Source organism: Hypanus sabinus, unplaced genomic scaffold, assembly GCF_030144855.1.
Source record: "Hypanus sabinus isolate sHypSab1 unplaced genomic scaffold, sHypSab1.hap1 scaffold_1219, whole genome shotgun sequence".
Classification (NCBI taxonomy): Eukaryota; Metazoa; Chordata; class Chondrichthyes; order Myliobatiformes; family Dasyatidae; genus Hypanus; species Hypanus sabinus.
The window spans coordinates 49,591-63,177 of NW_026779280.1; the positions used below are offsets into that span (position 1 = coordinate 49,591).

Here is a 13,587-nt window from a genome sequence, read left to right on the forward strand (position 1 = left end):
CAGTGAGATCCGGATCTGTCACGTCCTCTCGTTGTGGGTGGACAATGTCTTTTTTCTCTGCAATAGTTTCTGCATGTTTCATTCACTGTTTTGAGGTGCTGAAGTGCTGCCAATGTTTCTGGGTGTCTGTCCCGTTTATGTGAGAATTTAGCCATTTGTATTTATCTGCGCTTCTCATAAATGTGTAAAGTTTAGTTCAGCTTCACTTCAGAATTTCCAAAGCAACACCCAGTCAGTCAAATTGCTCCACACAATTAAAATAGCTTATTACATTTTTTCTATTTTTGTACTATATATATGTATATTCTTATTTTAAATCACAATTGTTAAAAACTATTGTTATGAATTAGTTTCTACTACTACCACAGCGACAACAAGTTTCATGTCATATGCCGGTGCTATTAAGCCTGATTCTGATATTGATATGGAACCTGTTCCCAGTTACTGCAAATCATAATGTGAGATTGAAGCATTTTCCATATATTTGCTTTCCACAGAAATGACAACAGTTCAGTTTCCTTCTGAGCTTCTGGAGCAGAAGCTCAGTCTGTCTAATATATCCACATAATTAAAATGGGAAATTTGTTTATTATCATCATGTACTGAGCTACAGTGAATATCTTGCCTGACGTACCATCCACACAGATGGATACATTCCAACAGTACATTGAGCTGATATACAACAAAATAATCACTGTAACAAAGCATTGTGGCTGCAGAGAAAATGCAGTGCAGATCGACATATGGTGCAGGGTCACGCTGAGTTACATTGTGAGGTCGAGTCCATTTTATCATTCATTTGGATTATAACCACAGACAGGAATTCAACTTTCAGCCTGGTGTTACGCACTTTAAGGCTTTTGTTTCGCTTCCCCCGGGTTTGCAGCGAGAATGTCCAGGTTATGAGGTTTTTTGTGTACATGGCCTGCTTTTCCGAGGCAGGGGAAGTGTAGGAAGAGTCCATGGAGAAGAGGCTTGTTTCTCTGATGTTCTCTGCTCTCCAAAGTTCTCTGCAGTTCCTTGCAGTCATGGGCAAAGCAGTAGCCATACAAAGGCGTGAAGTGTCGACATGGAGCTCAGAGACCTCGGCCTTCACCCTGCCTTGTGTCGCTGGATCCTGGACTTCCTGTCAGATCGCAGGCAGGTGGTAAGAGTGGGCTCCATCTCCTCTGTCTCTCTGACCCTCAGCACACAAAACCCACAGGGTTGTCTCTTTGGCCCTCTCCTTTACTCTCTGTGCACCCATGACTTGTGTTGCCACCCACAGCTCCAATCTGCTATTTAAATTTGCTGACAGCAGTATATTGATTGGCCTAATCTGAAATACCGATAACAATCAATCAAATGCCTTCTGACAAGGCTCGGTCCAAACAAACTTTTCACCCTTCTTCAGGAGGTTGGTCAGAGGAAGAGCGATAGCAGCAAAGTTCTTAGAGAACTTACGATAATATCCATCCATTCCCAGAAACCTTCTAACAGCCTTCTTAGATTCTTAGGTTCTATGAATAGGCTTTTGCCAGAACAGGAGCCAACTTGCTTTGACCTACAACATAGCCAAGATAGGTCACAGTGGCATGGCCATATTCACTATTAGCCAAGTTAACTGTAAGGTTATCCTAGGAAAGCCTGTGAAACAGCTTTTCTGCTCCAGAGATATGCTCTTCCCAAGTGTCCCTCCCTGTAACTAAGTCATCAATATAGGTATCTGTGTGTTCTAACCCTCGAATTACAAAATCCATCATTCTCTGGGATGTTCCTGGAGCATTTCTCCTTCCAAAAGGCAAAACATTGTATTCATACAACCCAGATGGTGTCACAAAGGCAGAAATTTCTCTACCTCCGTCCGTCAATGGAACACACCAATACCCTTTCAACAGATCAATTTTTGTAAGAAATTAGCTTTTCCAACCTTATCGATGCAATCATCCACTCTAGCGACAGGATAGACATCAGATTTTGTTACTGCATTTACCTTTCTACAATCAGTGCAAAATCTAACACTACCATCATGTTTGGGCACAATAATGCAGGGTGACTCCAATCTCATTTTGAAGGCCTAATAATACCATTCTCCAGCATATACTCAATTCCCTGGTCAGCCAATTTACACTTTTCTACATTCATGCGAAGTGGGTGTTGTTTAATCAGATTGGCTTCACCAACATCTACATCATGTACTGCGACCGTGGTTTGCTTGGGAACATCGGGAAATAAATCTTTAAACTTCAGAATTAATTCCTTCAGCTGTTGCTGTTGCTTTGGCTGCAGATGAGACAACTTGTTAGTAATGTTTTCTGGAACAACCGAGTTCATTAGCCTAACTGGGACCATGTTTGGCTTGTGAAAATTCTCAGACGAGTCGATTGTTTCATTCTCAGGGTTGCCAGATTCATATGTTTTGACAACGACACACACAGATGGTACCTGCTTGTCAAAAAAGGTTTTATCATATATATGTGTACCACCTGCGTTAGTTCAAGTCAGTTGGGTGTTTTAATAACATAATTCACATTATTAATTTGAGAGACTATTTCATACAGTTTATTGAATTTCACCTGAAGTGGATTCGTCAACATAAGGCAAGCACCTTACCACCCACCTGGTATTTTCTTTCGCGAGCGCTGTTATCAAACCAACACTTCATTTTGTTTTGAGAAATCTTTAAGTTTTGTCTCGCTAGACTACAGGCTTGGTGTAGTTTCTTTTTGAACTTCAAAACATAGTCTAACGAGTTAACATCAATCCACCGTTCCTTTTAACAAGGTCAAAGGTCACTCTGCGACCAAATACAAGTTCATATGGAGTAAAGCCCAGTGATTCCTGTACTGACTCCCTTTCTGTGGAAAAAAGCAAATGTATTCCTTCATCCCAGTCTTTTCCATTTTCAACACAATATGTCTTAATCATTGTTTTGAGGGTAGAATGAAATCTTTCTAAAGCCCCTTGTGATTCTGTATGGTACGCAGATGATGCAATTTGTTTTGCTCCCAGTTCAGAAACAACCTGCTGGAATAATCCAGATGTAAAATTACATCCTTGATCAGACTGTATTTCTTTAGACAAATCGAATAAAGTGAAAATCTTGGTAAGAGCCTTCACCACAGTTTTAGCTTTAATATTTCTGTGAGGTATTGCCTCTGGGAATCCGGATGCAGTACACATAATAGTTAGCAGATATTAATGGCCAGCTTTAGTCTGTGGCAATGGGCCAACACAATCCACTATAACTTTGGAAAAGGGTTCACAGAATGCAGGGACAGGCCACTGGGGTGACCTCATTAGGTTTACCCACAACTTGACAACTGCTTTTTGGAAACTCTTATTCAGGGTAAACATAACTTTATCAGTTAAAGCAAACTGATCTGCTAATCTAGCAGATTCCTGCATAGTGGCAGTATCATTTCCATCTAAATACATCTTTATGTCATCAGGAACGCACCCTCTGAACTCTTCAATTAAAACCAACTCTTTGAAGCTGTTAAAATTATCATTTACATGTTCAGATGTGCACCAGTGGTCAAGACACACAAATTTCTCAAAAGCAAATTCCGTATGTCTGGCTCACAGATTTCTTCAAATTTCTGAACTTCTGCCTGTCTGCTTCTGGGACCAACTCACAAGCTTTGAGCACAGCCTGCTTCAATAGATCATAATGTGTCATGAATAGGTCATGACCATGTGGCTAAGGTGTTGAACTCGTGATCTGAATGTTCGAGCCTCAGCCGAGGCAGCTTGTGTGTCCTTGAGCAAAGCACTGAACCACACACAGCTCCTGCACATTTATAGCCCAGTGGCGATGATTGGGGGCAGCATAAATAAATAAATAATAAGCTGCTTCAGCAACTGTCAAAGCAGAATAGGCTTGCTAAGCATTCCCCTTAATTACACTTTGTAAGAGAAATTTCTGTCTGCTTTTCTGCCTCTCCAGCCTGAAACTGCCTCTGCCTTTCCGTGGCCTCCATCTTTAATTTTTCTCACTTGTACTGGATCTCAAGCTCACTAGGTTTACTTTCAGGAAACAGCTCCAACTCCTCCACGTTAAACACACCCTCAGATACACAATGTTCAGCTGTTATCCTCCGCATCTGTGCCCTCCTCATTGTCAATTTCACCTTAGCAAGTATTAACATTATAGCAATACTCAACAACTCAATCCTTCTGCTGTTCTCTAATGCACGAGAGGCTCACACTTCCAGATATCTATCAACATCCACTGCTGCTGGTTTTCCACACACAAATAAATCAAAAGGGATTTCCCCAATGAAATCGATAATAAATCAATCCTTAAATGTGTTCATATCCCAGACGCAGGCCCCATTTTGTTACAAACCGTAGTGCTTTAGAAACGAACCAGCAGCAACAGACTCCGCCTAGTGGCTACGCATTTTAATTCCACGTCCCATTTCCATTCTGATATGTCTATCCATGGCCTCCTTTACTGTCAAAATCAATCCAAACTCAGATTGGAGGAACAACACCTTATATACCAGCTGGGTAGCCTCCAACCTGATGGGGTGAACATTGACTCCTCCACCTTCCGTTAATGCCCCTCTTCCCCTTCTTACCCCATCACTGACATATTTAATTGCCTGTTTTCCATGTCTCTCTGGTGCTTCCCCCCCCCCCCCCCCACCTTTCTTTCCTCCGAGGCCTCCTGTCCAATGGTCCTCTCCCATCTCCAGCTCTGTATCACTTTCGCCAATCACCTTTCCAGCTCTTAGCTTCATCCCACCACATCCGGTCTTCTCCTATCATTTCGCATTTCACCCTCCCCCCACTACTTACAAATCTCTTAGTACCTTTCCTTTCAGTTAGTCCTGACGAAGGGTCTCAGCCTGAAACGTCGACAGTTCTCCTTATAGATACTGCCTGGCCTGCTGTGTTCCATGAGCATTTTGTGTGTGTTGTTTGAATTTCCAGCATCTGCAGATTTCCTCCTGAGTGTTATGTGTATAAATAAAATTCCCAAACTATTGAGCTCGGGGGAAACAAGACTTGGAGTCTTGAGATGGTAAAGTATGAAAGTTCAGTTCAACCACAGAATAGGTGATGAGAGAGATATTTGTAATCCAGGGTAAATGTTGAGAGAAGGCAATTATGTCATATTCCACAGGTTACATGGTGGTAAAACAAGACCAACAGTTGCTGTAGATTTTATCTGTCATCCTTCCAAATCCACATACTAATTATCACCCAAAGTGACTTGTCATGAAGGGTATCGTCTTCAAAAGGATTACCACACCATAGCCAGACAAGGGTTAACACATTAGTGGTCAGCGCAGGATACCCCAAATCAGATCCACTCCAATGGATCAAATGAGGTGACATCCACATATTCAATGTACGGAGAATCGATAATTTGCCCACATTTGTGGGCAAAGGAAAGTTCCAAACAGTGACCCTTGGCCACTAGTTCCCTGGTTTCGATTCTTTCCATTTTTCCTCCTTCGTCTCCGTCTGACTCTGAGTGTCTGTGTCCTCAGTTAAAACTAAACAAGCTGCACACAATGTAAACAAGCTGCAAGTCAGACACATTTGCCTTCTTAATCTCTCTCTCTCTCTCTCTCCACAGCAAACAAAACCTAGAGATTCATAACAATGGCCACTCCCCATTGTGAGCTGACAGGTGTGTCAGTAGGTGGGATGACTGAGTGAATCCTTTCCCACATTCTCAGCAGGTGAACGGCCTCTCTCCAGTGTGAACTTGTTGATGTTTCTGTAGGGTGAATAACTGAGTGAATCCATTCCCAGACTGAGCAGTTGAAAGGTTTCTCCCCAGTGTGAACTTGCTGATGTACCAGTAGGGTGGATGACAGAGTGAATACTTTCCCACATTCTCAGCAGGAGAACTGCCTCTCTCCACTGTAAACTTGCTGATGACTCTGCAGGGTGGAAGAGTCAGTGAATCTCCTTCCACATTCTGAGCAGGTGAATGGCCTCTCCCCAGTGTGAACTCACTGATGTTTCTGTAGGCTGGATAACTGAGAGAATCCCTTCCCACATTCTGAGCAGGTGAACGGCTTCTCCCCAGTGTGAACTCGCTTATGTCTCTGTAGGGTGGATGACACAGTGAATCCCTTCCCACATTCTGAGCAGGTGAACGGCCTCTCCCCAGTGTGAACTGACTGGTGACTCTGTAGGGTGGATGACTGAGTGAATCCCTTCCCACAGACTGAACAGGTGAATGGCCTCTCCCCGGTGTGAACTCGCTGGTGACTCCGTAGGTGGGATGACTGAGTGAATCCCTTCCCACAGACTGAGCAGGTGAATGGCTTCTCCCCAGTGTGAACTCGCTGGTGACTCAGTAGGTTGGATGACTGAGTGAATCTCTTCCCACATTCTGAGCAGGTGAACGGCTTCTCCCCAGTGTGAAGTCGCTGATGTCTCTGTAGGCTGGATAAATTAGTGAATCCCTTCCCACAGACTGAGCAGGTGTACGGCTTCTCCCCAGTGTGAACTCGCTGATGTACCAGTAGGGTAGATGACAGAGTGAACCCTTTCCCACAGACTGAGCAGGTGAACGGCCTCTCCCCAGTGTGAACTCGCTGATGTATCAGTAGGGTAGATGACAGAGTGAATCCTTTCCCACATTCTGAGCAGGTGAACAGCCTCTCCCCAGTGTGAACTCGCTGATGATTCTGCAGGGTGGAAGACTCAGTGAATCTCCTCCCACAGACTGAGCAGGTGAACGGCTTCTCCCCAGTGTGAACTCGCTGATGTTTCTGTAGGCTGGATAACCAAGTGAATCCCTTCCCACATTCTGAGCAGGTGAACGGCTTCTTCCCAGTGTGAACTCGATGATGTCTCTGCAGGTGGGATAACTGAATGAATCCCTTCCCACAGACTGAGCAGTTAAATGGCCTCTCCCCAGTGTGGACTCGCTGATGTATCTGTAGGTGGGATGACTGAGTGAATCCTTTCCCACAGACTGAGCAGGTGAATGGCCTCTCCCCAGTGTGAACTCGCTGATGATTCTGCAGGGTGGAAGACTCAGTGAATCTCCTCCCACAGACTGAGCAGGTGAACGGCTTCTCCCCAGTGTGAACTCTCTGATGTTTCTGTAGGCTGAATAACCAAGTGAATCCCTTCCCACATTCTGAGCAGGTGAACGGCTTCTCCCCAGTGTGAACTCGATGATGTCTCTGCAGGTGGGATAACTGAATGAATCCCTTTCCACAGACTGAGCAGTTAAATGGCCTCTCCCCAGTGTGAACTCGCTGATGTATCTGTAGGTGGGATGACTGAGTGAATCCTTTCCCACAGACTGAGCAGGTGAATGGCCTCTCCCCAGTGTGAACTCGCTGATGTACCAGTAGGGTAGATGTCTGTGTAAATCCTTTCCCACAGACTGAGCAGGTGAACGGCTTCTCCCCGGTGTGAACACGCTGGTGTGCCATTAGAACAGATGACTAAGTGAATCCTTTCCCAGAAACTCAGCAGTTGACCAGCCTCTGCCCAGTGTGAACTGATTGGTGTGTTCACAGGTGGGATGACCGACTGAACCCCTTCTCACACACAGAACAGGTGAATGGCCTTGCCCAGTGTGAACTTGCTGATGTACTTTCAATTGTGATAATCGAGTGAATCCATTCCCACTGTCTGAGCGGGTGAAAGGCCTTTCTCCTGTGTAAATTACAGGCGTGCCAGTTGGTCAAATGTCCGAGTGAATCCCTCTCCACAGTCCGAGCAGAAAGGGTGGTCAATTGCATCCCTTGCTCCACTTTTTAAACATCTAGACAGAGACAACAAAACTGATGTGCCGTGTTTGAGCTTCCTGGCGACAAATTCCTTCTCATTTTTAACCTGTAAAAAGATTTAACAAAATCCATCAATGGGTTTAGTGCAACATTTCAAATGAGATTACTTGAGTTGCCAAGGTTTGATCTGGTATCACACTGTTACGGTGAAGTTCAACGAAAGTTGGACAGAGAAATCAACTTCTGACTGGGCAGAGTGCTGGTATCTGGAATGACCATCAATTCCCTGATGCTCTTCCTGTTTCTATAAGAATCGGGCATTTCTGCCATCTCCAATCTGTGACCTGGCTCAGTTTGACTCTCTCCATTGGTATTATTCCCTGTTCCCACTGAGCTCCATGGGTGCCTGGCCCCACAGTAACTGAAACACTCTCACACAAATAGTTTTTCTTGACTTGCAGCTGGGATCTTCTTTGATGTATTATTAACTTAAAGTGCCACAGTTTTAATGCCACATAAAAATTCCTGCTGAAATGACTGGTTGGTTCACACAGCTGTCAAAAGGGGTTAGAGTGAATTTTTGTATTATTTCAGGTTCTTGTCATAATCATAGAAAATTTCAACATAGAAACAGGCCCTTTGGGCCATCCAGTTTGTGCTGAACTATTTAAACAGCCCACTCCCATACCCCTACCATCCAGGTACCAACACAAAACTCTTAAATGTTGAAATTGAGCTCGCATGCACCACTTGTGCTGGCTGCTCATTCCACAGCCGAATGACCGTCTGTGTGAAGAAGATTCCCCTCATGTTCCCCTTAATATTTCACCTTTCACCTTTAACACATGGTCTCTGGTTGTTGTCCCACCCAATCTTCATGGAACAAGCCAGCTTGCATTAACACTATCTGTGCCTCTCTATCACAATCAAATCTCCCCTCGATCTTCTGCATTCCAAGGAATAAAGTCCGGATTTGTTCAATATTTCTTTATTATCCAAGTCCTCCAGACATGGCAACATCCTTGTGAATTTTCTCTGAAATCTATGAACTTCTTTTACAACTTTCCTGTAGGTAGGTGACCAAAACTGTACACAATACTCCAAATTAGGCCTCATCAATGTCTTCTAGAAGTCAACATAATATCCATCTATTGTTATCAGTAACTTGGTTCATGAAGGGCAATGGGCTGAAATCAATCTTTCTATCCCTATCTACCTGTGATACCACTTTCAGTGAATTAAGGTCTTGTATTCCCAGGTCCCTTTCTTCTACAACACTCCTCTGTGCCTGACCAGTCACTGTGAAAGACCTCCCTTGGTAGGTCAGACCAAAGTGCAACAACTCATACTGGACTGCATTAAATTCCATTTTCCATTTCTAAAACCATTTTCCCACCTGGTCCAGATTGCACTGCAAGCCATGATAGTCTTCTTGCACTCCACTGAACCCCCTGTCTTATTGTCATCCACAAATTTGCTGATTCAGTTAACCACACGATCATCCAGATTACTGATATAGACTGACAAACAACAACAGATCCAGTACTGATCCCTGTGGCAGCCACTAGACACAGGCCTCCAGCCAGAGCGGAAACCACACTCTGGCTTCTCCCAAAGACAGTGTCTCATCCAGTTTACTGTTTAATCTCGAATGCTGAGTGACCGAACCTTCTTGACCAACCTCCCATATGAGACTTTGTCAAGTGCCTTGCTGAAGTCCATGGAGACAACATCCACTGCCTTGCCTTCATCCACTTCCCTGATAACTTCCTTGAGAGACTCTATAAGATTGGCGAGAGCCATGCTGCCTATCCTTTACCAGTCCACACCTATCCAAATACTTACAGTATATACCTGGTTCCTGCACACATTCCAATAACTTTCCCAGTTCTGATGTCAAGCTCACCAACGGATAATTTCCTAGTTTATTTTTACAGCCTTTCTTGAACATCAGAACAACATTGTCTGTCCTCCAATCTTCGAGTACCTCACCTGTCACTAAGGATGATTCAAATATCTGTGTTTAGGCCCCGATAATTTCTGCACTTGTCTTCCGCCGGGTCCTAGTGAACAACTTGTCAGGCCCTGGGGATTGATCCACACTAATTTGCCTCAAACCCCTCCACCTCTGTAATCTGTACAGGGTCCATGAAGTTGATGCGGCTTTGCCTCACTTCTATAGACTCTGTGTTCATCTCCTGAGTAAATACGGATGCAAAAAAAATCTTCCCAAATCTATGCTATCCTTCATATGGATTACCATTCTGATCTTCCAGAGAATTAATTTTTTCCCTTGCAATATTTTTGCTCTTAACATATCTGCAGAATCCCTGAGGATTCTCCTTCACCTTGTCTGCTGGGGCAACCTCATGCCTTCCTTTATTTCTTTCGTAAGTGTTCACTTGAATTTCCTGTATTTCATAAGTACCCCATTTGTTCCTATCTGCCTGTACCTGGTATGCACCTCCTTTTTATTGATCTGGGAGAGGAAAGCCAAAGGGGTGATAGATCTGCATGGTGGGAGGTGGGGGTAAGGAGGGTTAAACTAAAGTTGCAGGGGGAATGGGAGCCTGAATAACAGAACGGGTATTGGAGAGGTTGTGGAGACAGATGTTGTTCAGGCCTCAGACAAAGTCAGGAATGAAAAAGTTGAGCGTGGTGCAGTGAATATGCTGAGCCCTGTATATTTCAATACAAGGAGCACCGTAGGAAAGGCGGATGTGTTCAGGGCATGGATCAATACCTGGAATCAACACTAGGATCTGGCAACTGTGGACTGGGACAGGCTGCTTTATGGCAAAGGTGTGCTTGGTAAATGGGAGGCCTTCAAAGCAAAATTTTGAAATTAGTAAGCGGGTATGTCAGAATAAAAGGTAAAGATAGAAACTGTAGGGAAACTTGAATTGCAAGAGATATTCAGACCCTGGTAAAGCACAAAATGGAATTACATAACAGGGATAGGCAGTCAGTTCCTTATGGAGTATAAGAAATGCAAGAGAACACATAAGAAATCAATCAGGATGGCTAAAAGATGGCATGAGGTTGCTGTCACAGAAGAGATGAAGGATAATCCTCAGGGATTCTAGTGATAGATTAAGAGCAAAAGGATTGCAAGGCACAAAGTTGGTCCTTTGGAAGTCCAGAATGGCAATCCACGTGTGGAACCAAAGCAGATGGGGGAGATCTTAAATATTTTTCAAACTCTATTTACCCAGGAGATGGACAAAGGGTCTATGGGAGTGTGGAAAAGCGGCATTAACCATTTCAACCCTGGGGGAAAAAACACTCCTCTGGCCACTCACACGCTCAATACCCCTCATCATTTTATGTCTCTAAATATAAACAAGGAAATTATACATTGCACAATCTACTTTCCACGATTCAGTACATTTACATGGCCAGGTGTGTAAAAAGGGCCCAACGAATATCAGGGAGCAACAGGCCCAATTCACCCCAACCACAAACTGCTCCTGCTGCTACCATCCAAGAAACGGTACCACAGCCAAAGGAGCAACAGTCCCCGGGACATCATCTTCCACCAGGCCATCAGACTGATTAATTCATGCTGATACAATTGCATTTCGATGTTATATTGACTGTCCTATGTGCAAACTATCTATTATAAATTACTATAAATTACACATTGCCCATTTAGATGATGTAAGGTAAATATTTCTACTCCTCATGTTTATGAGGTATGTATCTAATAAAGTCAATTCAATTCACTCTCTCCACTATCTGTTCTGTCATTCTGGCTCCCATTCCCCCTACAACTTATTTTAACCACATCACCCCCTCCCCTGCTCACTACCACTAGCAAGCCTTACCACTAGGGTATTCGTCCCCTCTTGTTCTGTTCCTATAACTAACGAATCCCCTATCAGCCTTTTGACTTTCCTCTGCCAGGTAATTCCCCCCAACAGCTTCTAAAGTGGTCCACCTGTTGTTGTGGGGGATGGCTACTGCAGTACTCTGCGATGGCTATTTAACCTCATTCCCTTTCCTGACTCTCACCGAGTTTCCTGTGTCCTGCATCTTGGGTATAACTCACCTCTCTTCGTGTCATATCTATCACCTCCTCCAACTGCTGGATGACCTGGAATTCACCCATTTCAAGTTGCAGCTCATTGAAGTGCTGGGTTACAAGCTGCACATCTTGTAGGTGAGGGCATCAGGGACACTGGAGGTCTCCCCTCCACTACCCCTCTAATTTGTAATAATCTCCCCTCTAATTTGTAATAACCAGTGTGCAGATATATCTTGCACTGTGCATTTTTTACCCAGTGACAAGATGTGCACAGTGAATTTTATATAGAGATGTATTCATGTTCACAGCTGGCAAATCACTGTCAATAGGAACTTTGATCTCCTCTGGGTTTGATTGAGATCATCTGCACTCTCACACAACCGATATAGCAGGCCTGTAACAGGAAATGGAGGATTTTCTCACCAAAGCTTTTGCACATTGTCCATATGCGATTTCCTTGCTAAATTACGCTTTAAAAAGTCAGATTTCCAAATATCACTCCACTTCTTCCCATTTGCAAATACTCCAGTAACTTTTCAATCACCAAAATGCAAACAGGCATTACTAGTTTCTGTGTTCTACATAAATATTCCCCCTGAACCCTCCCCCAATGACTGACGGTGGTGAATTCAGTGAATGCAATCCCAATGAATATGAAGGGAAGGGCAGTACTCTGTCTCACTGGAGTCTGGCACATTTGTGATGTGAAAGCTACTTGTTGCCCAGGGCAAAGGTGTTTGATATCATTACGTACCCAGAGAGAATGGGACAAAACATGTTCTCACCGGTAGAATAGTCCAGAGCAAGAGGAGGTAGAGGAAGCAACACACACAAAATACTGGAGGAGTTCAGCAGGCCAAGTAGCATCTGCGGAAAAGTGTCCTAATGCCGATTTTCTCAACTGGTGACGTAAAAGATTTTGTTCCCTTTCTCCGAGTTCCTAATCCTTGCATTTAGATAGCTGGAGCTCAGCTCTGTCTGAGAGATCCATCGGTTCCCATTCCCTCATCAGCCGGGAGCTCCCCGGAGTCCGTGTACGGATCGTGGGGCTGAGAGAGAGGGAAGAGAGCAGGACTGTCCCGGGGTTGCTGGTCACGGTGTCCGAAATTCAGAGGAATTATCCCGAAATCGGTGTTTAAGATAAAAACACGGAGAATCACTCTTACCTGGAACCGACATTTTCAAAGGCTTCGGTGTACTGCGCGCATGCGTGAAACTCAGGGACGGCCTCAGCCTGACGCCTGCGCAGTTCATCGGCGCTTCAGCGCCGCCGAAATTCTTAACGCATGGCCCTATGGGTAATCACGGTGCCATTAAACATTTCTGCAAGCACCAGTTCAATGTCCATATCTCATTTTTTTTTATGGGTATAGAAAAAATCTGCAGCTGTTTTAACGCAGAAAGCGGCTCCCATAAGCAATATACTCAATATCAATGTATATCTAATGCCAAAGTAAAATGCAGATATAAAACACAGGAGATTCTGCAGTTGCTGGAAATACAGAGACGCACACACACAAAACAATTCAGAGAGCAACTAAGCAGCGGAGTACACAGGCCAGGGATGCGGAAGGGGCTCTGCCTAAAAGTTTTCTATTTATTCCTCTCCAAAATTTCTGCCTGATCTGTTGATTTCCACCTGTGTTTTGCAGAAATTAACCACCTTTTTTTTCGACCAACCAGTTTCCAAATACTTCTAATCTTTCACTTTTAACCACATCCTGCTGGTCTTATTCGTCCTCCTCCTCTGGACCCCATTTCTCTCTGGAGCCCCTGAATCAAGCTGGCAACTCTTCTGTTTCTGACTGCACCATCGAAGATTCACTCGCTAGTCTGCTGTCAAACTTCAGAGTTGCATTGTGT

General features: G+C 44.1%; 1 protein-coding gene across 2 annotated transcripts; it reads right to left on the bottom strand.

The window, feature by feature from the left end:
* Positions 1 to 683: 683 nt before the first annotated feature.
* Positions 684 to 12,917, bottom strand: LOC132386577 (zinc finger protein 229-like). 2 transcript variants are annotated; one of them, XM_059958861.1, is made up of 3 exons: positions 12,891 to 12,917; positions 4,800 to 7,803; positions 684 to 3,006 (listed from the first exon to the last, which is right to left on the bottom strand). In XM_059958861.1, exon 2 carries the CDS (start codon positions 7,395 to 7,397, stop codon positions 5,955 to 5,957), a length of 1,443 nt encoding a protein of 480 aa, XP_059814844.1. In that variant the 5' UTR covers positions 7,398 to 7,803; positions 12,891 to 12,917; the 3' UTR covers positions 684 to 3,006; positions 4,800 to 5,954. The 2 variants fall into 2 exon arrangements, with proteins under 2 accessions (XP_059814844.1, XP_059814843.1); XM_059958860.1 differs by lacking the exon at positions 12,891 to 12,917 and having other exon boundaries at positions 4,800 to 7,979.
* Positions 12,918 to 13,587: the final 670 nt, after the last annotated feature.

What these genes read in the sequence shown, in the direction of transcription:
- LOC132386577 (XM_059958861.1), bottom strand. Translation starts at nt 7,397, where the DNA reads ATGGCACACCAGCGTGTTCACACCGGGGAGAAGCCGTTCACCTGCTCA.